Source organism: Asterias rubens, chromosome 11 (genome assembly GCF_902459465.1).
Source record: "Asterias rubens chromosome 11, eAstRub1.3, whole genome shotgun sequence".
Classification (NCBI taxonomy): domain Eukaryota; kingdom Metazoa; phylum Echinodermata; class Asteroidea; order Forcipulatida; family Asteriidae; genus Asterias; species Asterias rubens.
Genome location: NC_047072.1, coordinates 6,321,425 through 6,346,538, shown reverse-complemented (window position 1 = coordinate 6,346,538; position 25,114 = coordinate 6,321,425). Strand labels below are relative to the sequence as shown.

The 25,114-nt window shown below is 40.3% G+C and overlaps 1 protein-coding gene across 1 annotated transcript in view; it reads right to left on the bottom strand.

The window, feature by feature from the left end:
* Positions 1-25,114, bottom strand: part of LOC117296532 (biotin--protein ligase-like) — a 41,879-nt gene that overhangs the window by 4,122 nt on the left and 12,643 nt on the right. Inside the window, exons 3-8 of the mRNA XM_033779502.1 lie at positions 22,026-22,380; positions 19,343-20,262; positions 9,330-9,512; positions 2,885-3,153; positions 2,277-2,344; positions 1,003-1,163 (exon numbers count right to left, since the gene is read on the bottom strand). Coding sequence (XP_033635393.1) covers positions 1,003-1,163; positions 2,277-2,344; positions 2,885-3,153; positions 9,330-9,512; positions 19,343-20,262; positions 22,026-22,380 — 1,956 coding nt within the window. The remainder of the gene's footprint in view (positions 1-1,002; positions 1,164-2,276; positions 2,345-2,884; positions 3,154-9,329; positions 9,513-19,342; positions 20,263-22,025; positions 22,381-25,114) is intronic.

Here is a 25,114-nt window from a genome sequence, read left to right as displayed (position 1 = left end):
CGAAACTTGCTATCACGTGGTATAATGGCTCCACGAAAGGTGATTGTCGCATCTGTTAAAACCTTCTGGATGACGAGGTACTCTGTCTTACCCGGATGTATTACAAGGCCATACTCCTCTGAGATATCTCCAAGAATGGCAAGCATGTCCTCAGCATGCTTTCTGGAGAGAGCCATCAGGACCAGATCGTCAGCATATCTCAGCTCTTTAATGTTGAGACCACTCCCATCGGGGGCTCTGAGATGTGCTGTACGGAAGTACCACTCCCTCATCAAGCATTCTGTGTAGAGGCCGAAAAGTGTTGGAGAGAGTGGGCAGCCTTGTCTCACACCAGCTGGGGTGTCAAAAACCTGTGTGAGTTGACCCTTTCATCGGAGTTGACCATTTGCATTCAGGTGCAGGTCTTCAATGAGTCGCAGTCAGGTAGGGACTGAAAACTCAGATCACACAGTGCCCCCGGTAGGATTCAAACCAGGGTTCTAGAGGTGGAAGGCGAGGCAAGACACCACTACGACCAACCTGACCACCCATGGCACAGTAACCAGGGGTAATGATGTTGGAACGCTTTGAAAAAAAAAGCACTAAAAAAAAAGATTATTATTGTTATTATTATTTGTGGCGTGTCATGGCCTAGTGATTAAGAGCACCGGTTTTAAGCTCTGGTGTTTGATCAGAAGAGTGTGGGTTCAAGTCCCGGTCATGACACTGGTGTCCTTAGGCAAGACACTTAACCATGATTGCTTGGTAAAGTTGGGGAAGTAGTGCTTTCTGCTCTACCAGCCAGGCTTCTGATGGATGATAACCAAGCCTACATGTACAGTATATATCCGTGTGGACTGTAAAGGGGGTAACCTTGTTTCAGCCCCAGGAGTACGTACATGTACAATAAAGTGGCATCAGCCCCTGGAAAAATGGTTGATTGTAGCCCACACCTTGAAGTGGCCTTCAGGCCTTGTGTGTCTGGCAACTTTCTTAAAAACAAGTTTAAAAAAAAAGACCTACCTCATAGCCCTTGATTGTACAGACAGCCTCCACAACGGCTACAGCTGCAATATGCTGAAGGAACGGGAGCTTATCAGCAAGCTCTGAACCAGAAGGGATGCGAACATGAAGGGAGAACATCGCACAACCGATCGGCCCCAGCCATTTGTTCCCACCACGCCCTGAAAGAAAAGGAACAGGGTCAAGAGGCTGAAAAATGTGTAAATAGTATTAGTTTGTTTGTTTGTTTGTTTGTTATATATACAACAAATAATTTCAATTGATAATATACAAGGCGATAAACAAAACAAAATAGACTAAAACCAAGTTACATGTATACACATGTTGAGTCCCATATTGAATAAATGTATGCATGGGGGGTGTCATCTGAGAGAAGGACTTCTGTAGTGAAGCACCCAAGTTGCAAACCAAAAGGATCCTAGGAGAGTCTTTCTCAAAGGCTAAGAGACAACACACGATTATGAACTACATATGAGATGCTTAAAGACCCTGGACACTGTTGGTAATTGTCAAACACCAGTTTTCTCACTTGCTGTATCTCAACATATGCATAAACTTGTGAAAATTTGAGCTCAATCGGTCATCGAATTTGCCAGATAATAATGAAAGAAAAAACACCCTTGTCACACGAAGTGGTGTGCTTTCAGATGCTTGGAAAAGTACTTCTTTCTTGAAAAGTACTCCACTCAATCAGAGGGAACCGTTTCTCACAATGTTTTACACTACACTGTACCAACCTCTCCCCATTACTCATTACCAAGTAAGGTTTTATGCTAATAATTAATTTGAGAAGTTACCAATAGTGTCCACTGACTTTAAACAGCGGTGATTCTAGTATTTCAAATTCTCGTTCAAGTACTTCTTTAAAGGCAGTGGACACTATTGGTAATTACTCAAAATAATTATCATCATAAAACCGTTCTTGATTACAAGTAGTGGGGAGAGGTTGATAGTAAAAAACATTGTGAGAAACAGCTCGCTCTGAATTGACTTAGTTTTCGAGAAAGAAGTAATTTTCCACGAATTTGATTTCGAGACCTCAAGTTTAGAATTTGAGGTCTCGAAATCAAGCATCAGAAAGCACACAACTTCATGTGACAATGGTGTTTTTTCTTTCATTATTATCTCACAACTTCGACGACCAATTGAGCTCAAATTTTCACAGGTTTGTTATTTTGTGCATATGTTGAGAGAAGCACCAAGTGAGAAGACTGGTCTTTGACAATAACCAATAGTGTTCAGTGTCTTTAAAGCAGTTGGCTATTAATGCTTACCTCTTCCTTGGGTCATACGGGTTGCTATGGCAACCACGCTGACGTCTTCCGGCACCTTGAACATGAAGCTGACACAAAACATAAATAAATGATGCTCATGTTAAAAAGAGAAGAGTTTATTTTAATATCCGAATGTATTCATCAAAATGTTACACCAACATGCCTGGATTAACATGGAAGCTATGGCCTCCGTTGCCCTAGTCTTTGCATTGTGCTCCTTAAAAAGTTTCCCGTTGACTTAATGATTTTCCAATGGAAGTGCCCTTTTCTAAATGGAAATGGCCTTGCCCTCTCAAAGATGAAAATTCCAGGCCTGTACAAACAATCTAAAAGGAGAGGTTTGGGTTTTTTTGCGTTGCTTTAACACAAGGCAATCGCTAGCGACCACCAAAAACACGTCAAATTGGACTTTGATAAACGTTCATAACTTAAAAACTGCAACACCCAAAGATATCGTCCTGTTCGCGTGTTAAGAACGATTGTTGATATTTGATATATTACTCAAAATTTGTGCGTCACGCAAAAGTCTCATCCAATGACAGGTCCTACTTTGACATCAGTGAGGGCGCTGTTCGAGCTTGGGACGTCACGCGCAAGGGGTCATTTACCTTTCAAAAAGTGTCATGGTGGTCGGTACCACCTCAGTGTAGAGCACAACATTCCCACAAGTTTTCGAAGTCAAGTTCTTCTTGTAGACGGCGAAGTTGAATGTGCCCTCCGGAGGCGACATTAGGCCAGTGATGATCGGGAGAAGGTCAGGGGTCACAGTGGTGATTCCTGTCGGGTTGGGGGAAAATTGCATGGTGACATAGGAGCTGGGCAACTTGTTTTCTTTGAGAATCGGCTTGATGGATGACAAAAATGCTGTAGATGCATTCTGTGGTGTAGAAGACAAAATGTATGCCAAATATTTTACCAAAATTGGTTTTTATTAGGCATCAAAGGTCCCATGTAATAGGACAAGTACATGTACATGTGGAATGGCATGTACATGTACAATGTAGTGCCCATAAAATAGCCCGGAACACTTATCGTGGAAGAGTAGGGGTTAGCCCTTGTGTTTCTGGTTCACACCCGGGTTAAGAGAGGCAATTAAGAAAGATACATTGTAGTGTCAGACTTTTTAGAAGTACAATGTACTTTAGATTTAAACTTTAAACCTTAAGACTTACATGTGTACCCCCGCGTACTTTTTAAAAATGAAAGGCAAAGTACACCTATGGTTTTTTGAACCGTTCAATTGTTTAATCCTACCCAGGTCAAAATTCCAGTTGAACCTAGTTAACTGGGGTCAACTGGTTCAACTGGATAGTGATCAAACTCATCCATTTTCCATACTAACCAACTGGTTTGGACTAGGTTTAACTATGTTCAACTAGGTTTAAATTATAAACCAGTTGGTGTCTGTCCATTTTCCATATTAAACCAACTGGTTTTAACTGTGTTTAACTAGTTTATCAACTGGTTTTCAACTAGTTCCAGTTAAACCCAGTTTAACTAGGTTCAACTAGAATTTCGACCTGGGTATATAAATGTATTGTACAATAAAAATTAACCTGTGAAAATTTCATTTCAAAAGATGGTCGAGTTTTTGAGATATTGCCGAATATCTGGAGTGAATACTTGTCCATCACACAGGTAGAATAATCCTGAAATAAATACACAATCTGAGAACAGTTTTTCGCAGTGATGGTTCTTTCAAACTTTGTGGTATAAAAATTGATACATTTTTTACTAAACCATATAATATTACTTTAAAGAGATATGATTCTCAAAAAGGCATTACATGTACGTACATGTACATGTATGTACCATCCAAGGCAGCTTTACATCTTACCACTTTAAAGTTTGTTTGCAATTAATTATCATAGTCACTACCAAACGTACACTGACCCTTAAAATAATTATAAAAATGTTAATCATTGCCAATGGTGTACATGTAGCATTCATGTACACCTTGATGTAAAAAAAATACTTTGTCTTACTTCTAAGACCAACCGCACAGCAGAAACAATTTCCGGTACCATTTCAGAAATGTATTTTAAATAATATTTATGACAAATGACAATCAACAAAAAAGATGCCATCCATCAATAAACTTCATCTGCAATTCAGCCTACCGGCAGGAAAATCAAACAAAATGTCAGATTCATAAACAGCCAGGCGATGATTGATGAAGAGGGAAAGGCGACACAAGTTATGCCAACAACAACAAATTGGTTTAAAGGCACTGACCACTATTGGTTACATTGTATTCCTCAAAATAATAATAGCCGTTTCTCACAACTATTTATACCATCTCCATCGCTAGAGTCTAACCCCCACTAGTTGTACCTTTCCATCAAGATGGCAGCCAAGTGTTAACGTGATTAAAACTACCAAAGTTCATGATACAAGCTGAGTCCCTCTCTCTCTCTCTAAATCAATCAATCAACATTTATTTCCATTCAAACACAATATACAAATACAAACAATAAGATGTTACAAGACTGAAAAATGTATGGAGGCATGGCCCATTAAAGCAAAGCTTGTAAGCTGGGATGCCTTTACAAAACAAAGGAAGGTAATAAGATCATTTAAATTATAAAACAATACGTATAGTAACAACAATAACATCAAAACGAGACGGATAAACGAAACGCAAAAAACAAAACACCCAACCAGACAAACAAACACCTCAAACTAACACCTCAAACAAACAAACAATACAAATACCACAAGACGGCCACGACGATAGAACTAAACCAAAATAATGACAGAATCACAACTATGTTACATAATGGGAGACAATGTGTTTTTTGAAGGAGGCTTTGAATCGACCAACAGAGGACTGCGAGCGAATTCGCCTATCAATTGAATTCCAGAGGCGGGGCCCATGATAGCGAAGAGTGTTCATTGTGTAAGAAGTACGTGCAAAAGGGATATAGAGATTGTTACAGGAGCGTGTGTTATAAAGGTGCGTGTTGCTGACAGAAGGAAAGTAATTGGAGAAAGTGTGGGGCAGAAGATTTTTTGTGTATTTGAACATGAAAATGGCTGTTTGAAGTTTGTTGATATCCATGAGTGTGAGTATGTTCAAGTTAGCAAACAAGGGCGCGGTATGGTCACGACGATGAGACATAGAAGCGATACGGATAGCCCTTTTTTGGATTAAGAACAGAGAATGAAGTTTGCTAGTGCTTGAATGAGCCCAAACAATATTACAATAGTTAAGATAGGGAAGAATAAGAGTGTTGTAGAGAGAAAGTAATGTGTGTGTGGGAAGAAAGGAACGAAGCTTAGACAAAACGCCTGTGTTGCGAGAAACAATTTTCGAAACAGAGGAAATGCCAGCAGGAGGCATTACATATAGTGTACAGTGCCCTTAAAGGGAAGGAAGGTACACGTTTGGTAATTGTCAAAGACCAGTCTTCTCACTTGGTGTATCCCATCATAAGCATAAAATAACAAGCCTGTAAAAATTGGGCTCAATTGGTCATCAAAGTGGCGAGAAAATGATGACAGAAAAAACACCCTTGTTGGGCGAATTTGTGTGCTTTCAGATAAGAATGAAAGACTTCTAGCTAGAAGTATTTTATTATTTCAGTGAGAAATTACCTCTTTCTCAAAAACTACGTTACTTCAGAGGGAGTCGTTTCCCACAATGTTTTACACTATCAACAGCTCTCCAAGCACTTACCAAGTCATTCAATATTTGTTTTGAGTAATTACCAAACGTGTACCTTCCCTTTAAGAAATCATCGTCATCACATAGAAGTCCCCCCCCCCCCCAAATCATAAAATAGAGAACTAAGAAATACAAATGCGTCTTAAACCCAGCTGAGTCTAATAGAGCACATGTATGCAGGACGTTTAAATACACAGCACATGCGGTGTGCCGCCTCTACGCACCAGTGTCTAATAAACACATCGGGACAGATGACACAACTGTTATAAATCACTGGTAAGCTGGCAAAACAGATTTGGTGAGTCCTGGGGAGGAAAAATAGCTGAGAGGTCTGCTCGAGTGCAAAGGGAACTTCAGTAAAAAAATATTGAAGGTCTTTTACTTAAATCTGCAACCATCTTAGATTGCTTGTTCAGGCCCTGGAATAACACAGAGACCCTGGGGCGGATTTCACAGAGAGTTAAGACGAGTCTTATCTCGAGTTAGGCAAGTTACTCGTCCTTACTTAGGACTAGCATTAAGTTTGTAATATCACATTCTTATATACATGTAGCGCACGTATCTACCAAACAAGGTACTCAAGGCGCTGAGTATAATACAAACTTTCAGAAAGATAGGTAACTGCAGTGATGAATTTTGAGACCCAATTACATAATCAATATCACTTGAACTAGTCCCAAGTTAGGACTAGTCCTATTTCTTTGTGACATCGACCCCTGGCTTCTGTAGGCCCCTTGTCTTGCATTTGGTGCCCTCTAAAAAAATCAAACTTTTTTTTTTTACAATTGTTTGCAAAATAGCTATGAAGTCTTGAATGCAATGTTTTCAAGAGCACTGCACAGCAAATTATTGTTTGGTCTTTTCTAAAATCTGCAACCGTCTTACATGTACGTGCTCCTTGCTCGTTCAGTGCCTGGAATAACATGTCTTGCATGTACAGTGTAGGCCCCTGGTCTTGGATTTGGTGCCTACTCAAATTATTATTTTCTAGAATTTTACCAGTCATTGCAAAATAGCTAGAAGTCTTTCATGAGTATGCCGCATGTCACAGAAATAGAATGCAATGTTTTGAAGAGCACTTCACAGCAAAGATATGGAAAGGTCTACCATCTCCTTGTCTGGCATGTTTGCTTCGTTTTATTTTTTAAAGCTAGGGCACCAAGGCTATTTCTACTTGACAAAGGGGCACCCTATGGGGAAATTGTAACTTTCTACTTTCAAGAGCATTTCAAGGGCTCCAAGGCAATGACCAGGGGAGCATAGAGACATCAGACCTGCCATTTAACTGGAATTAAAGAAACTGGACACTATTGGTAATTGTCAAAGACTAGCCTTCACAGTTGGTGTATCTCATCATATGCATAAAATAACAAACCTGTGAAAATTTGAGCTCAATCGGTCGTCGAAGTTGGGAGATATTAAAATAATGAAAGAAAAAAAAAACCCTTGCCCAGGTCAAAATTTTAGTTGAACCTAGTTAAATGGCGTTTAACTGGAACTAGTTGAAAACCAGTTGATAAACTAGTTCAATACAGTTAAAACCAGTTGGTTTAATATGGAAAATGGACAGACACCAACTGGTTTATAATTTAAACCTAGTTGAACACAGTTAAACCTAGTCCAAACCAGTTGGTTAATATGGAAAATGGACGAGTTTGGTCACTATCCAGTTGAACCAGTTGACCCCAGTTAACTGGGTTCATCTGCAATTTTGACCTGGGTGTCGCACCATGTTCACACCAAGTTGTGTGCTTTCAGATACCTCAAATTCTAAATCTGAGGTCTCAAAATCAAATTCGTGGAAAATTACGTCTTTCTCGAAAACTATGTCACTTAAGAGGGAGCTGTTTCTCACAAATGTTTTATACTATCCACCTCTCCCCATAACTCATATTCAAGAAAGGTTTATGCTAATAATTTTTTTGAGTAATCACCAATAGTATCCACTGTCTTTAAACAACTTTAGGCTCTATTCTATTAATTGCCCCCTATACATGTATGTATATGTACATGGATTTGGTGCCCACTAAAAGTAAAATTTGTCAGACTTTAAGTTTTACCAGTCATTACAAAATAGCTAAAAGTCTGCATCAGTGTGCATGTCACAGAAAAATGAATGCAATGTTTTGAAGGCTGTTTCTTTTTTTCTGCAATCATCTCAAGCACTCGTGCATGAAATTACACCATGGCATTTAAGAATTTCCAGTGGAGGCATTCTTTGCAAAATAGACGCAAGTCTACTTGAGTATGATACCTAGAGAATGCAAACTATTGAAGATCTTTTCCTTAGTTTTGCAGCAATCTTGAGGGCACTAGACAGGATTGGTAATTACTCAAAAAAATTGTTAGCATAACAACTTTATTTGGTATTCGAGTGATGGAGAGCTGTTGATAATGTAGGTTAAAAAGTTGTGAGAAATGGCTCCCTCTGAAGTAACAGAGTTTTCAAGAACATGGAGAATGAAGTAATTTTCCACAAAGTTGATTTGGAGACCTCAGAATTAGAATTCGACGACCGATTGATCGGAGCTCAAATTTCCACATGTTTGCTATTTTTATGCATATGTTGAGATACACAAAGTGAGAACATCAATACATGGAGACGATGGCAGAGCCCGATTGGGAGGAAAGTATACATGTACACAAGACTGCTCGCAGGGCTTGAAACTCAACATTTTCACTGGAGCAAACTTTATTACACAAGACCAGATTCAAAATGAGTTGAATAAGCACTAACCTCGTTGGGTGGGAAACCCCCCATGTCTCCGATTGGGACTAGACCCCAATTCAACACAGGATTTGAATGCGCCATATTTTTGACCGCCTGAAGGCCTCAACAATAGTATTTTTATCGCTTTCGGGGTATACACGATTCGCTCTTAGCAGTTTTAATGGGCGTACTGTAAAGTTTGTTGCGCCGTAGTTTGAAGTTGCTTTAGAGGTGGATTATAACGCTCCTTTAGAAGTCTTATTGTCCGTGATGGATTAAATGACTGTGGTGGTAATGTGTTCCAGTCTCATAACTGTTTTGGGTATGACGTCATGATTTGATCAGAAATCGAAGATTACAGCGCCTTGTATCCTTTGGCGCTTTACAAATAAAGTTATTATTATTATCTACCTTGAACCGTGGTCACAGGTGAAAGGCAGGTAACCATCTTGCCAACTTTCTGTAAAGTTACAGTAGGCCAGAATTAAATGTAACAGACCATGGCCTCTACACATGAATGTAACCCCTTGATGTAGACTTGGTGCCCTTTCAAAATGGTTTTAATAGTGCCCTTTAGTGCACAATAAAAATGGCCTTGGCACATCTAAGAAGGACCACCATGGTACTGTACACACAAATTATTACTATTTTTATAGTTTTAAGATTTTTTTCATACCTCCGTAGTACCCAGTAAAAATCCACATGTCAGCTCAGGCACCTCAGAGGTCGCGCACTGTAACCCCAGATGACCCAATAGGTCAAGGGTCACAGCATGTCGCACTTCGTTGGATTGCTTGAGGTCGGAGAAGGCGGCTGTGTCAGGAACGAGGCTCTCGGGAGACACCAGCTGAAGAGGGATCTGCAGAAAAAAAATCAAATCAAAGAAATTCTCTCATAAGTTGTTGGTGAGGTATTGTCTCCGTGGCTGCAATCGTGAGGTTCACAATGACTGCAGACCTGGCATTGTACACGCAGGCCAAGGAGGCCATGGCCTCTGTTGCCCCTGGTTTTGGCCTTAAGTGCCCCCTCAAAAGTTCCCCATTGACTAAAAGATTTACAATGAAAATTTGCTCTTTGCAAAATGAAAATGGCTTTGCCCTCTCAAAGATGAAATTCAAGACCTGTGACTGTCATCTACTGTCAACTGTGCAGGAAGTTAATGAAGCCATATTTCTTGATTTTTGTGCAATTCATAATCGGGAGCCATTTAAAGACACTGGATACTATATATTGGTTATTGTCAAGACCAGTTTTCTCACTTGGTGTATCTCAACATACATGCATAAAATTTGAGCTCAATTTGGTCGTTGAAGTTACGAGATAATACTGAAAGAAAAAAACATCCTTGTCACACAAAGTTGTGTGCTTTCATAGTATGCTTGACTTCAAGACCTCAAAATTCTAAATCTGAGGTCATGAAATCAAATTTTAAAAAAAAACTAAAGAAATATATTCTTACTTCTTGATGTATTATACGTACATACATACATGTACCGTAATTTTCGGATTATAAACCGCGCGGCGTATAAACCGCACTTCCTCAAAATATACAAAAAATATTTAGATGTCGGCGTATATGCCGCGCGGCGTATAAACCGCGATTAAAATAAAAAAAAGACATGAAAAAAACTAACCTCAAAACACGGAAGTGAAGTACGCAAACCTGCCGCGTTACGGGTGATTTTTTATCTCACATTATCAGTCCTGAGTTATATTATGTTTCCATCAACAACCCTTTTCAAGAATTTGCGATTTGATGATCGGTTGTGTTGACCATATGTTTTGTGAACTTCTTTGGCAACAATCTCCGTGAATCAAAGATCGGTCTACAACGCACACCGAGAAATAGTTGAACTTTGCCCTGCATCGCATCGCCCTCTGTTGACAAAAGTTGTTCACGTTTGATTAGACTGGGCCCCGAGCCTCAAAGCGTGGGTCAGACGTTCAAGCTCCCCATTGTACAATGGGCAGCCGCTCTACTCGATCCGTCCGAAGTCTAGCCAAGATTTTATGAATGGAACTATCACCGGCCAATCAACAACGGCCAATCATCAAACGGCCAATCACCGCATGCGTGAACACATAGGGGCCGTGCTTGTTTGTGGTCCCCGTGTGGCGATGTGCAGTGACAGGCGGGCGGCACATCACTCAGTCTTGTATAGTTGGCCGCAATGTGGAGTTGCGTCGTAATTAAAGTGGAAATGTATTAAAGTTTACACTATTGATCGTAATTGAAATGATCTATTATAGGATAGCATTCTTTTTGGTTTTTTTTTTTTGGTTGGCCGGTGTTTCTCCCTCCCTTTTATTGTAGTCCCACAACGAGGATCCACACAACAGATTATTGCAACGACGGACGGGCGGACGGACGTAGCGTGTGTGTATGCAGTAATGTATCATGCAGCGTGCACATTAAGCACATGTACACACATGCGAGTTCGTAAAGCTAGCAATCTGTTAATTGCGCTGCTCAATCTCGAGATTGCACAACAGATGTTGGCTGCACCGTACTGAGCGATGTTCGCTGACGGGTTGCGCTACGCCCTCGCATTTGCGCCGCCTGGAAATAAAATTCCCAATGTTACTGGACTCAACAATCAGGGCAGGTTGGAAACGTTTTGTTTGATCCCCCGGAGCGGCATAGCTCTTTGCGTACGTCCATTCACCATTCTGCTGTTGCGGTGTGCGTGGTTGAGCTGAAGAAACCGCTGGCTGACACGAGTGTAGCGGATGTCTGACGTCAGTATATAAAGATCGTGGGAAAAATAGACAGGGGACGAGTCTATTTCGCCGAGACACGAGTATAGCTTGAATGTCTGACGCCAGCATGTAGAGATCGCTAGGATAAATAGACGGGCACCAGTCTAGTCTAACCCGAGTTGCCCTGAGCGGGGGGAGCTAGCTAGCTGAGGGCGGCTGTTAAACGTTTTACAAAGGAAACATGGAATACAATTGTGGTGGGATTTTCAACAGGTTTTTGTCATCACACAGGCAGGTTTTTGTTCTCGTTTAAGAAAAAAAAAACATTATTTAGAATATTTTACAAACGATCTTTCTTTTTAAAAATGCCGTTTTTCTCTTAAATATTTTTACGTCGGCTTACAAGCCGCCCGGAGAATAAACCGCAGGAGTTCAAAAAAATGTCAAAATCAACATATAAACCGCGGTTTATAATCCGAAAATTACGGTATACGGGTACTGTCACATAATGTATGATACTTTGTTTGAAAAAAAAACATTTTTTTTGCAGATGATGACTTGTCAGTCTTTTCTTTGAAATAAATTATTGTAATAATCACACATTTTCTGTTTTTTCCCCCAAGGGAAAAACAAAAACTGAAATCAGACTGAAAAACATGAAAAGTAGGCCTAAACAAATAATATCATGCCTGTGATAGGCCTACATCATACATGTGAATGCTTTATTGTAACAAACACAATATGACAGTCCAGTGTGGTAGCCACGGTGGGCGGTGCTGGGTAAGCCTGCCCAGGACTCTCAATCTTTGCCCAGCACTCTGAGAAAAGAACATTATGCCGCCCAGCACTGATTTCCAAATATTGTCCACTTTGCACTGGTCTGAGACAAAGCTAATGATAAGAAGTATCAAATGTCACAGAGAAAGAAAACAGTCAAAAGGCCATTCAACTTATTGCATGGCCCCGTAACACGAACAGTTTGGGAACCTGGCCCCACTTCAGCAATAATGGCCCATAATTAAACATGAATTGTTTTGTTGATCCCCCTTGCCCGCGGGAGACTTCTAACAAAATTTGATTTATTGCCCACCACTAAAATTGGTCTAGCCTACAACTGTATGACACCACAGCAATATTCTACCCCGTGAAAATAAATGAAGTTTAAATCCCAACAGACTCATGGCTCATTACGAAGGTGCTACAAAATGTCCTGCTCATTAAAACCTAATACAGATATAAAGGTCCGGTACTGTGGTCAAATCGATAATGTTTTGTCCAGCGACAGTTTGATTGAAATCCGTTAAGCTCCATTACATTACAAATCAGCTGGGTACATCAGGGCTGTATGCTTGGTTTTTGAAAGGGCAAGGGCACCAAGGCATTTTCTCTTCTGGCAAAGGGCACCCTATGAGGAAGTTGTAAATTTCTACTGGAGCATTTCAAGGGCACCAAGGCCTGGTACATGTATAATGTTTAGATCTCATGTACTGTACAATAGGTCTTGCTTTTGACAAGGAATGCACATGTTGCTTGTTACATAGGCACCCTGATGATATATCTGGGCCCAGTTTCATTAAAGGCACTGGAGTCGATTTCACAAAGCTATATAATAGGAGATATCAAAAACGTACAGTATGGCGAGTGATCTTCCTAACTTGAGATAAGACTAGTCTTACATACATGTTCAGCAGAGTGTAAGTTCGAATTTTAATTTAAAAATGGAGAAATCACATCCCAATGCAGCGTTGAGATGACGTCAATAGTTTGTACATTACTGTGAGACCCATTTGCAGAGCAATACAGTGTATGATCAGCTGATGATAGGCCAACGTACATGACATATCTAGGGCTAAATAGTCAGGCAGCTGTTAGCCACAGAGTTTGATTCGTATTGAATAACAGGCATGCATGACAGAAGCGCATCAGGATGTGTACTCCTGGTCACACATGTGGCGAAAGAATTTTAAAGGAACGGTAACGGTAGAATGTCCGAGTCTCAGCCATTGAAAGCCAAGTTTCTCTTGAAGGCAGTTTGCCTTTTTGGAAATGGTGGACACATAAAATGCGCTCGCTCACATATTGTCCACTTCGAAGTGTCAGTGTGAAACATCGTACCCCTAAAATTGCATGATAGTATACACGAGAGTTTGAAATTGTCAAAGCATTGTACAGTATCTCACTTTTACAATAACCCAAGTGTACACACAATACATGTAGTACACGTTGACAAAAATGTTTTTGCACGGAGCATTTCCGTATGAATTTGAAATACAATATTTTTGTTCAAAATCGTATTACAACATTTTTGCACTGGCAGGCAGTATCGCTCTAAGTCTAAAATACAATGTAGTAGTCTATTACGTACATGTACATGTACAGCCGTCACTGTGGACAAGTGGTTAGACTGCATGCAGGACTTGCAATCACAAGGTTGTGGGTTCAAACCCCCCTGCTAACCACTGATTTCACAATGACTAGAATAAATATTGTCGTCTAGTTAATGAATCACAATTTCTTGATTTGTGTAAAAAATTCATAATCATAGGCCTAGACGTTAAACCAATGTTTGTGAGAGAGATTGGCTGTTGACAGCGTGGTGTTTATATCCCTTGTGGGAGTTTGCCGAGTTCCCTTTGTGGGTAGATTGTTCAAACAAACAAACAAACAGCCCCAGTATACAGTGTCAAATCGTTTCATGCGATTGTGACAGTAAAGAACTGGACTCGGGTCAGTACAGCGTGTTTATTACCAGTGTCAGGCGTATCAAAGTGAATGGTATTCTGAGAAGAGGGAATTGGAGGAATTGGGTCAAACGCTATTCCAACCTGCCTTGGTCTGTCAGGGTTAATAGAGCCAAAAGCAACAAATACTGTAATGACAGTAGTATATACTTTCAACTTCATCACATGTAGAATGTAAACTATTCCCATGAAATATGTGAACTGCACATCGTGCAGGCGCACTAACAGTAACACACTGGTTTGCAAAACGAAGAAACCATGCGCCTTTTGTATGGGGCTTGCGCACTAACACACTGGTTTGCAAAACGAAGAAACCATGCGCCTTTTGTATGGGGCTTGCGCACTAACACACTGGTTTGCAAAGCGAAAAAAAAACATTGCGCCTTTTGTATGGGGCTTGCGCACTAACACACTGGTTTGCAAAACGAAGAAACATTGCGCCTTTTGTATGGGGCTTGCGCACTAACACACTGGTTTGCAAAGCGAAGAAACATTGCGCCTTTTGTATGGGGCTCATGGTGATGTGACGCACTCGCGTTTGTGCGTCTGTTGTACTACCCATACAATGTAGTAAGCATACATTTGTACATGTACTCTACTCTACGGCATTTGCTACTGATAGCGTTACTTTGTCTGATTTACTATTCAACACGTCTGATCCCTTGACAAACGTAATCAGTTTTGTAATAGTGCAGTCTTGTATTAAGTTCCAAAAAATCAAGCAAAACATGCACTTGGGTTTTGAAGGTTTGTCTTAAAGGCAGTGGACACTATTGGTAATTACTCAAAATAATTATTAGCATAAAACCTCACTTGGTAACGAGTAATGGGGAGAGGTTGACAAATGGTTGATAGTATAAAACATTGTGAGAAAGGGCTCCCTCTGAAGTAATGTAGTTTTCGAGAAAGAAGTAATTTTCCACGAATTTGATTTCGAGGCCTCAGATTTAGAATTTTAGGTCTCGAAATCAAGCATCTGAAAGCACACAACTTCGTGTGACAAGCTTGTTTTACTTTTCCATTATTATTTCACATTATTTTGATTGAGCTCAAATTTTCACAGGTTTGTTATTTTATGCGTAATGTTGAGATACACCAACAGTGAAGGCTAGTCTTTGACAATTACCAATAGTGTCCAGTGTCTTTAAGTTTTGGGTGGTTATAATAATACTGTTGAAACGCCAGGCGATGATTTTCTATTTTGAGAGGGCAAATGGCAAGTCCATTATTCATGTTGCAACAGGGCACTTCAATTGGAAAATCATAAAATCCATGTGAAACTTTGGAAGGGGCACCAAAGCCACCGAGCCAGGGCAGCTAAGGCCATGGACTCTGCACCTAGTGTGTAAATTCGGTCCTGAAGTCGTGCAACATTTCACAAGAGCAAATTGATGGAAAAATTAAACTCACAGTACATGTCTGCCTAATGTTCACATCTTTAAATGCCACTTGCCCATTCTTCAAATGCTAACTGCAGCCCCCAAGCAGCTCCGACCATGCTGAGATCCAAATTATTCTAATTTCAATCCATTAACTTTTACAGGAAATACGTACGTGTGACTTGTACTATCCATTAAAATATGTACAGTACGTATAATGTGTATACATCTTGTACATGTACATGTGTAGCAACTCTGCATGTTACAAAAATAAAAAATAATGTATAGGCCCTAAACATGTTTAAAGGCAGTGGACACTATTGGTAATTGTCAAAGACTAGCCTTCACAGTTGGTGTATCTCAACATATGCATAAAATAACAAGCATGTGAAAATTTGAGCTCAATCGGTCATCAAACTTGCGAGATAACAATGAAAGAAAAAAACACCCTTGTCACACGAAGTTGTGTGCGTTTAGATGGTTGATTTTGAGACCTCAAGTTCTAAATCTGAGGTCTCCAAATCAAATTCATGGAAAAATACTTCTTTCTTGAAAACTATGGCACTTCAGAGGGAGCCGTTTCTCACAATGTTTTATCGAAAGCTACATGTAATGTAGTCTTCTGACCAAAATGTAATATTTATTTTCAGGGAATTTTCTGCAGAACCAGGGTGAGTTGGCAGCTCTCATGAATAATAAACTGTACAATGTTGGGATCACTCACAACATCTTACATTTTACTTCAATGAAAAGGGCTTTCATTAAAGGAACATTACAGAATTGGTTTTGATAGCAAAAAAGTTGCTGGCAGTGTAAGCACTTTATGTAATCCACCATAATAGGCCTACATAAACTGACAAACCTGTAGAAGTTTGGGATCGATCGGCCATAGAGAGAATAGGGAACAAAACAACTGCATCGATGCCAAAACATTATAATAATGAATAAAAACGCTCAGTGAGCGATAACCTCCAAACGCGAAATAAGATTATTTATTTCTCATCAAATACATGTTTGAGATTTCAGACAGAAATATTTCAAGGGATGTTTTCTTCTACATTATCATCATCATTAGACCATGTAAGTTTTATGTAAATCTGTGATCTTCACGATTTTTGTTTCTTCTTTACCAATTCTGTAACGTTCCTTTAATAATTTGTAATGCCATGAGTACGAGTAATTCATTGCACATTTTCCCTAGACGGTACATATACGTACATCCTCCTAAATTTAATTTGCTGGCGATAATTTTACTTTAGAGCTCTTCCCACAGGACATTTTCTCCAATCTCACAAAACTGTAATTTACATTGTACACTCGTTCTTTGAGTGATAACAAATAATTGCACATGACCAGAATGCTCACATATTGACATTACTCATGTACAACTGTACCATGTTTTGTACACCAGGCTAAGTGTTCAGGATGGGACCTGTATAATAAGAAAATGTTTAACCTTACACCTGTACACTACAGGAAACACAATGTTCACCAAGAAAGTGTATATCATACGGCATGTACAGTGTGCAATGATAGAAATAGAACCCCATGTACATGTACAGTGTGCAACGATAGAAATACATTTGTAGAAACCGCAGAACCCTGAGTGCGAGTGCGTCATTGCGCATGCGATTTCTTTGTGTGACCATTTTTATGGACGGGCATACGCCACGTACATGTAGAAACAGTCTACACATATTATGTGTGATGCCATTTTGCCATAAACGCGTGTCATGCGATGATTGTTTTGCTGTATGCGCATATTGCATGGTATTAGGAACCATTCATAATTTTCAATGTTTTAAAATTTTGATTTCTTTTCGAATTAGTGGGTGGGTGGGTCAGAAGCCTTTTTTTTTCAAATATTTATTAGTCGAAATTCACTTTTCACCCGGTAAAAAAAACCAAAAAACGGAAAAAGCAAGATCCTTTTAAAGACTTGCCTTCCATGGAGGTAGCAACTTCAGACCAAGCAAGTCTCACGCTTTCATGCAACGCGACCATTTTCTCACGCTTAGGGCCGGACAGGGAAAACAAAATAATATATAATTTGGAAAATCTTCAGATTGCGCGCAGTTTTTCAGAATTATCGACATTGGCTGGCATACAGAGCGCAAATTTGCAGATTGCGCACGCTTTTGCTCTCTCACAAGATTCAGCTGATAATTCGAATTCGGCAAAGCGCAAACGCGAATTGCGCACAAGTTTGTGCCAATCCATTTAGCAAATTTGTTGGATGCGCCCCACGTGCATAATAGACCATAGAGTTATTATAAGAACTAGACTCAACACATCAGGTAGAAGTCATGAGCGGAGGATTTTGCACATCATTTTAGCCGAAAATTAATTTTCTTGGGGGAAATATTTTCACAACATTTCCTGTGTACCCCATGTGAATGTGAAGTAAACTGGAAAGTTTGTTCATGCATTTTGAAGAAAAGAAATCCTCCACACAAAATAAATTCTGCATAATTTTTGTACTTAGCCTATTTTTTCCTTCCCATACATGCCCAGGGAGCAAGTTTTTTTGGGGGCGGCGATACCGTTAATTTCAGATTAAAACAAAATATTTTTTAGGGGGGTTGAAAAATCTAAGGGTTAGCTGGCCTTTGTTGAATGGCACTGATCTTTACAGGTTTCAGTCACAATAAAAGTTGATAAAAGTTTTAGTCCAGGGCTAAAATAACTGGGCCTGCGGTCCGGTGCTAGGCCCGAACGTGCATAACATCCATGATGCAGCGCACACGAGTACAAGTACCATGCAAGTATGCATAATGCAAACCACATGTAGTTTTATTTTTAATACTACACATAACAAATCAATGTTTTTATAATCGAAATTAGGGGTGGGTGGATTGGTAAAAAATCTTTGGAAAACAAATCGAAATTTTAAAACATTGAAAATTATGAATGGCCCCTTAAACAGCTACCTGAGCGGAATGTTTTCAACAGAAATGGTATTTTTACTTGTTTATAATGCACTTGTTCACCATTTTAATGTAATTTTGATATGTGTACACTTCTGAACTTTTCTTAATTATCGATTACAAAATCAGGCCCCTACCTAAAGGTTTTTTGAAAAACTAAAAACACTTCTGCCGTTGAGAGCGGGCGTCAAAGGACAATGCCGCTGACGTCATTTGTGGGAGTTTGCTTTGTTATACATCCACGCTGCAACAAAGCGGCTTTATCTACTTATGACGTTTTGAGAGTGATTACGTAACGGGGCTTTTCGCAAATCTCGCAGAAAAGCTCTGGATAAGGACATACAAAATGATTGTTTTTTTACACAATTGAAACCTATTTATAATCATATGACTCGATTTCCTTATTCATCGAAAACATTTTAAGTGGAATTCAGCAAAGTTCACGGCTTGACATTTTCGTTCAAGCAGGTCTTTAATATGCCGCGTCCACAGACGACACAGAGGGCGGCCGAGCTCAGCGTTCTCCGGGTTCAATTTCTATGTGTGCAACACAAGTACACAAAGGCCTGATACGCCTTCACTGTTAGGCCAGGCAGTTTTTCCTCTACATTTACATTGTACAGTGTACATACATGGATGTATATTGTACAGTGTACATGTACATGGCTGATGTACAATATGAAGGAAATTTAACTTCTATTTGGACACGCCAAGGGGGAACTAAGGCATTGACTAGGGGCTTGGAGCCAATTGTACCTCTGTGAAACACCACTTTCAGGCTGGGTCACTTAGTACAAGTTTTTAAGAGTTACTTTTTTTAGTGTGGCCACCTTACCAAGAGTGGCTTTTATCCTTGTTTGAGTTGATTACATGCATACACATTTCTTTAAAAATAGAATTCACCATCCATTTCATCTCAATATATTCTACTCTCATACTCACTTGTGATGCAATAACTTTTCCTGCGCTCCCCTCAAACGATGTTTCTGTGATGACTGCATTTCCCTGGCTCTCTCCAAGCACCTTGACTTGGCTACCAGTGAACATGCCCACGGGCGACGCATCTCCCGAACACAGTGCCTTAAACTGGATCTTGTCATTGTCAAGGGTTGCTGAGTAGTCGATGGTACAGACACCAAGATTCTCCTGGGGCTGCACGCTGACTCCACTCAGTACAAGAAGCTGCCCTCCCGATTGGACATAGTCGGTACACTTCCTTAACGCATCCTTATGCAATGTCTCAACGCTGGTTACAATGACCAGTAGAGCGCAGTTATCAGACCATGGATGTGTCAACAGCTGCGATTCTTTCAGCTGGTAGACAACGTAACCTTCCCGACGCATAAACTTTTCCAAGAAAGCCACGGTGGTCTCAAATGTTGGCATGGCCATTTTGTCGTCGGCGCCGGTGTACACCAGAATGTTTGGTGGTTTTGCAGAGATGCCACCACTAGAGGGCCCCGTTCCAGACGACAATTTACTCTCGTTCAACCATTCAGTTTGGCCGACGTCGATCTGAACGTTTCCAATTTCAAATATCGGGGGGTTCTCCGTTTCAAACATCACCTCATCGTCCGGTCCGGGGCTTGTCATCTCAAACGAGATCGCCCCGGGGTCGCTGGATTCAGAGGAGGATTTCCGCGAGACGGATCGGCGCTGCTGCTCCTCCATTTTCTTCAGGAACTCCTGGGAGTGTTTCCGGCGGAGGAGGCTGGGGTCCTTACGGGAGGAGTTGGTTCTTTGGATGATGTTGTTCCCTGATGGGGAACGCTGGAAGGGAGACTGGGGTGGTTTATGCTGTGGGGACGGGGTGTTAGGGTCCTGATTGACGAGGTTGAACGGCTCTCCGATGGTATCCACACCTGGGAAGTGGTCAACAAACAAGTTATATCATTAAAAGAACGAAAGGATTTGCCAAAAAAGCATTCTATCAAAGGAACGTTACAGAACTGGTAAGAAACAAAAACCGTGAAGATCACAGACTTACATAAAACTTACACGGTCTAATGATGATGACAGTTGAAAACATCCCTGGAAATAATTCTGTCTGAAATGTCATATTTGATGAGAAATAAATCATCTAACTTGTCGTTTTGGAGTTTATCGCTCAGTGAGCGTTTTATTCATTTTTGTTTTGGCATCGATGCAATGCAAAATTTGAAATAGGTTTTTAACTATTCTCTCGTGATGACCCAGATGGCCGATCGATCTCAAACACGATGGATCTCTACACAGGTTTGTCAGTTTATGTACGTGTGCATATGGTGGATTACATAAAGTGCTTACACTGCCAGCAACTGTTTTGTTCGCAAAAACCACTTCTGTAATGTTCCTTTAACAATCAATTAAAGGTAATTTTTAGAGCGCCAAAATCAAAAGTTTGTTCTAAGGCGCTGAAGCACAGTTGAACGTTTAGTAAGTAAGCCTGCTGGAACAGGTGAGCTTTAAGGAGTGTCTTGAATGAGGAGAGTGTGCGGGCTTATCTGATCTGCAGGAAGCTTATTCCACATTTTGGGGCCATACACTGTACAGACAATACTTTCTCTGCAAAAGTTGAATGTAGTTAGTTCTTGGCACAACAAAAAGGGAACAAGAGCTAGACGAACGAAGATTTCTTTAACAGTGGTCCGCTAGCAAGTTAAAACATCAGAGGACCAGTCAAAAATCTATCCAAGTTGTCTGACTGGTTAGTTCAATGATGAAAAGAATGCCCCTATTTGGACTAGTGACAAACCTGAGGTACTAGTTGAAATGACACACTGGTCCTGCTTGCTAGTCACTTGTCCCAGTTCAGGGTAAACCATGCATGCCCTGAAGCTTTTTAAAAATAGCCCTAAGGGACTGGTAAACTGTGCGTTTTACCCGCCTTTAAGACATTTTAGTAGCCCTGATTTTAAGCATACTTTGTCGTCATACATGTAAATGTATCTTTCTGATGTATTAGTAGCAATCACAACTACATGTAGTGGAGAAATGTACATGTAGTTACATTCATACACTCTAAAAATAATGTAACACAATTTCTCAATCATGTTTTGTTCACTATCTGCAAAAGAAGAAATATGGGCAATTCAAAATGGATGGCTATTGGCTAACAATTTGGCTGAATTTGACCTTGGAGCCCCCTTTTCTAAATAAACAGACATGCAACTTTCTAATTGCAAAACAAACACAGAGGAAATGGACGATCACACTGAAAGTGATTTTCAGTTTTCTACGGCACTTGTTTTGAAAAGAAAAGGAGGAAATCAGCTCATCAGCTGAATTGTTACATGCCTGAATAAACAGTTATTGACACAACTTACAATTTGGGGGGCTAATCATCCTTACTCGCAGCTAAGAGCTGAATTGCGAAGGACGCGGCTACACTGTGTTCCAGAAGAAGGCATGCAAGGGCGCCTTTGGCTGCCAGCCACATCAACCCATTATGACCACGGAGCACAGCCATGTTCGAAAGTGTTTGATTTTACCCGAGGGAGGAAAACCGGATGGTCTGGAAAACCCTCGTGGCACAGCAGAGAACCAACACTCAACTCACATATGGCCCTGGCCGGGAATCCAACCGGGGTCACCTTGGTGAGAGGCGAGCGCTTTACACCACAAGCCAAACATTAACACAACTTACAGACTATCTGCTCCACTAGAAGCCCATCATCCAGCTCTAACACTCCCTCCAGGTAAGCCGATCCAACCAGCCCAAAGTTGTTGGCCGAAGCCTTGACGAGTATCCCAAAGGGCTCCCCCGACTTCCAAGCCAGAGGCGTGGTGAGCCCCGAAAGCTTGACGACGCGTTCCCGGGCAACCTTGCGGAGGTTGAGCCGCCCCTGGGGGTCCTTCTTGGGCGGGGAGGCCTCCAATAGGATGAAGACCGAGTTGAGGTTGGAGGAGGACGGGGCGATGTCTTGGCCCTTATACTGCGAGGCCTTGGAGGTTGCTGTGCCGATGAAAGACGTCCAGTCCTTTGAGAGGTCGACACATTGCTGTGAAATCATCGAACAAAGAAATTTTGCGTTAAATATTATACAGAGGCAGAAACTAAGAACATCAGAAACAAAAGAAAAGAAAAAAAAATGGGGACAACCAAAAAACTTGTTAAAAAGAGAGCATAATATTAGGATTCCCTTGAAGCCTTGCATGTGGATTGGGCTTTCAGTCCCTACGAGGATCCAATTTCAAAAAGCTCTAAAGCAGAAAAATACTGCTCAACAAATTTCTTTGCTAGGCAAAAAATTAGTCAGGCAGCAGCCAGAACAATGTAAACTTAATGTCTCTGCTATTTTGTGCTTAGCAAGCTTTTTGTACTTACAGGCTACTGCATGAAATTGCCCCCCGACTGCATGGGTTTCCCTCTTTGAGGGATTCCCTCCCATATCTAAAACTAAACATTTCTTCATTGTCTTCTCTACAAAAAGTTGGTGTGGTGTTTTTATTCGGATGCTTTGCCAAGTAGAATTCAGGCTCAGATGGTTACTATTGAGTTTCCCTTATAATGGGTAAATATTCCTATTCTGTATAGACAATGTGACCTCTGACGTCACTCAAAAACCATATTCGCGCGCATACCGCCAGGCAAAACCTTTGTGTTTTGGCAGTCAGCTAGAAAGTACTTGCAATCTTACCATGACTACGCGTCTTTTTGCCCGGTGGAACATGGCGTGTACAGTGTTTTGTCAATAGAGGGCGGTTTGATGTAGACATAGGTCACATCGTCTATACTTTGATTAAAGTCGATCCTGCGTATAGTGGCCACAAAACACAGCATGAAGTGAAGGTTAGATTTTTGACCAAATTGAAGTTAAGGAAGTCAGCCTCAACTGCACTCAGTGCTTCTAAAAGTTAAATGTTAAATGTACCATTGTACAGCTAATAAATAATGCATGGCTAATATACAGGTCACTGCTGGTTGTTTTCAACATCAGCTCTCTATTTTCTCTCTGCAGTCAAATTAGCAATTATGAAAAGCTTTTAGACAATTCATTTCTGAATCCATTTATCAACAAATTTGTCAAGTCCTCAGGTGTACGAAATGTTCAAGGTACAGTGTATAATGCACTACACACAATTAGCATCAGCCATCAGAAAGAATTCATTCGCTACTATGTAACAACACAACTTTGATAATTGACCAAAAAAAAGTTGCAAATGGAAACTTTCCAATCCACATTTCTAGACGTCCGTTAAGTACCCTCAAGAGATAATTGACCTTTAAGATGGTGAGTGACAATCCACACGATTTCTTTTTTAGTGAAATTTTAATCATTCAGCAGAATAAATCATCCGACATAACTTTTAACTTTTCTCAGAGATCCACTCTGCATTAATTTACTGATTGAAAGCCCCCAGCTTCCAAACGGAGGAAAACGTCTTTAAAATTTGCCATCTCTCCGTGTTTCTGATCAGCAGAGTGTGGGTTTGATTCCCCAGTCGTGACACTTGTGTCCTTAAGCAAGACACTTAACCATTGCTTCATCCTTTGGATGAGACGTAAAACCGTTGGTCCTGTGTGTTGTAAAACGCATGTAAAAGAACCAAGTGCACTTATCGAAAAGAGACAGGGGTTCGCCCCGGTGTTCCTGGCTGGATTGGCAACATATTGTGCCACAGCACCTTGTAAACCATTTCATGGTGCTAAGGATCACACATGTACATACACGTACACAATGTAGGTCTCATAAATTGAACTTCATCCCATTCACCTTGCAGTAAATACTTGGCACTTTGTATCCTTTGGAAAAAAGAATATTATTAATAGAGTGGACTAATGTACACTACATGTTCATGCTACATCAAAGGACCCAAGATTTACACTGGGCTGCAAGCCTGAGGCCAGTAAAGTCATGATGGAAAAAGTCCAGCAGTTGTAACTTTTCTGAGTAATTTTTTAATTCTGTTGATTACATCAAAGTGAAAAAATAAAAATTGAAGAGAGAACTTTTCTTGACGTGCTTTTAAAAATATAAAATATTATCAACCACAAAGGAAGGTGGCCAGGCATATTTTAAATGATTTGGGGTTGAACAAAGGGACTCGTACCAATTACCACATGCCGGCACCCTACCAACTGAGCAATAAAGCCCTAGTTGGAGGTATCCCTATTTTGTCAATAGGCTACATCTTCTTTTTTTCTCATGTTGATTTTTGTCTTGTAAATAGAATTCTGGTCTGCAAAGACTTTGCTTTTGAAAAGTTAATGTTATGGCACCGATGTAATTACTCCACAAGTTAATGACCATACAAATTTACTGTTGATACTACTTGTATGTAATGTATAATTTATAAGACTCTATCAGAAATGACGACCCCCTTTCAAGTGACCCCCCTTTCAAGTGCATGTATTGTGACAGTAGTTTTAGAAAAAGAGGAATTTCACCCCAAAATTTAAATCTGAAAAAGGCTTTGAACAGGCATGATTTCAACCCATCCTGAAAAGTTGTTTTTGCGCATTGTTCAAGATGTGGTTTTATACATTATGTCATTAAAGGCAGTGGACACTATTGGTTATTACTCAAAATAATTATTAGCATAAAACCTTATTTGGTAACGAGTAATACGGAGATGTTGATAGTTTAAAACACTGCGAGAAACAGCTCTAAAAAGATGTAGTTTTCGAGAAAGAAGTTCATTTCCCTGAATTTGATTTCGAGACCTCAAGTTTAGAATTTGAGGTCTCAAAATCAAGCAACTGAAAGCACACAACTTCTTGTGACAAGAGTG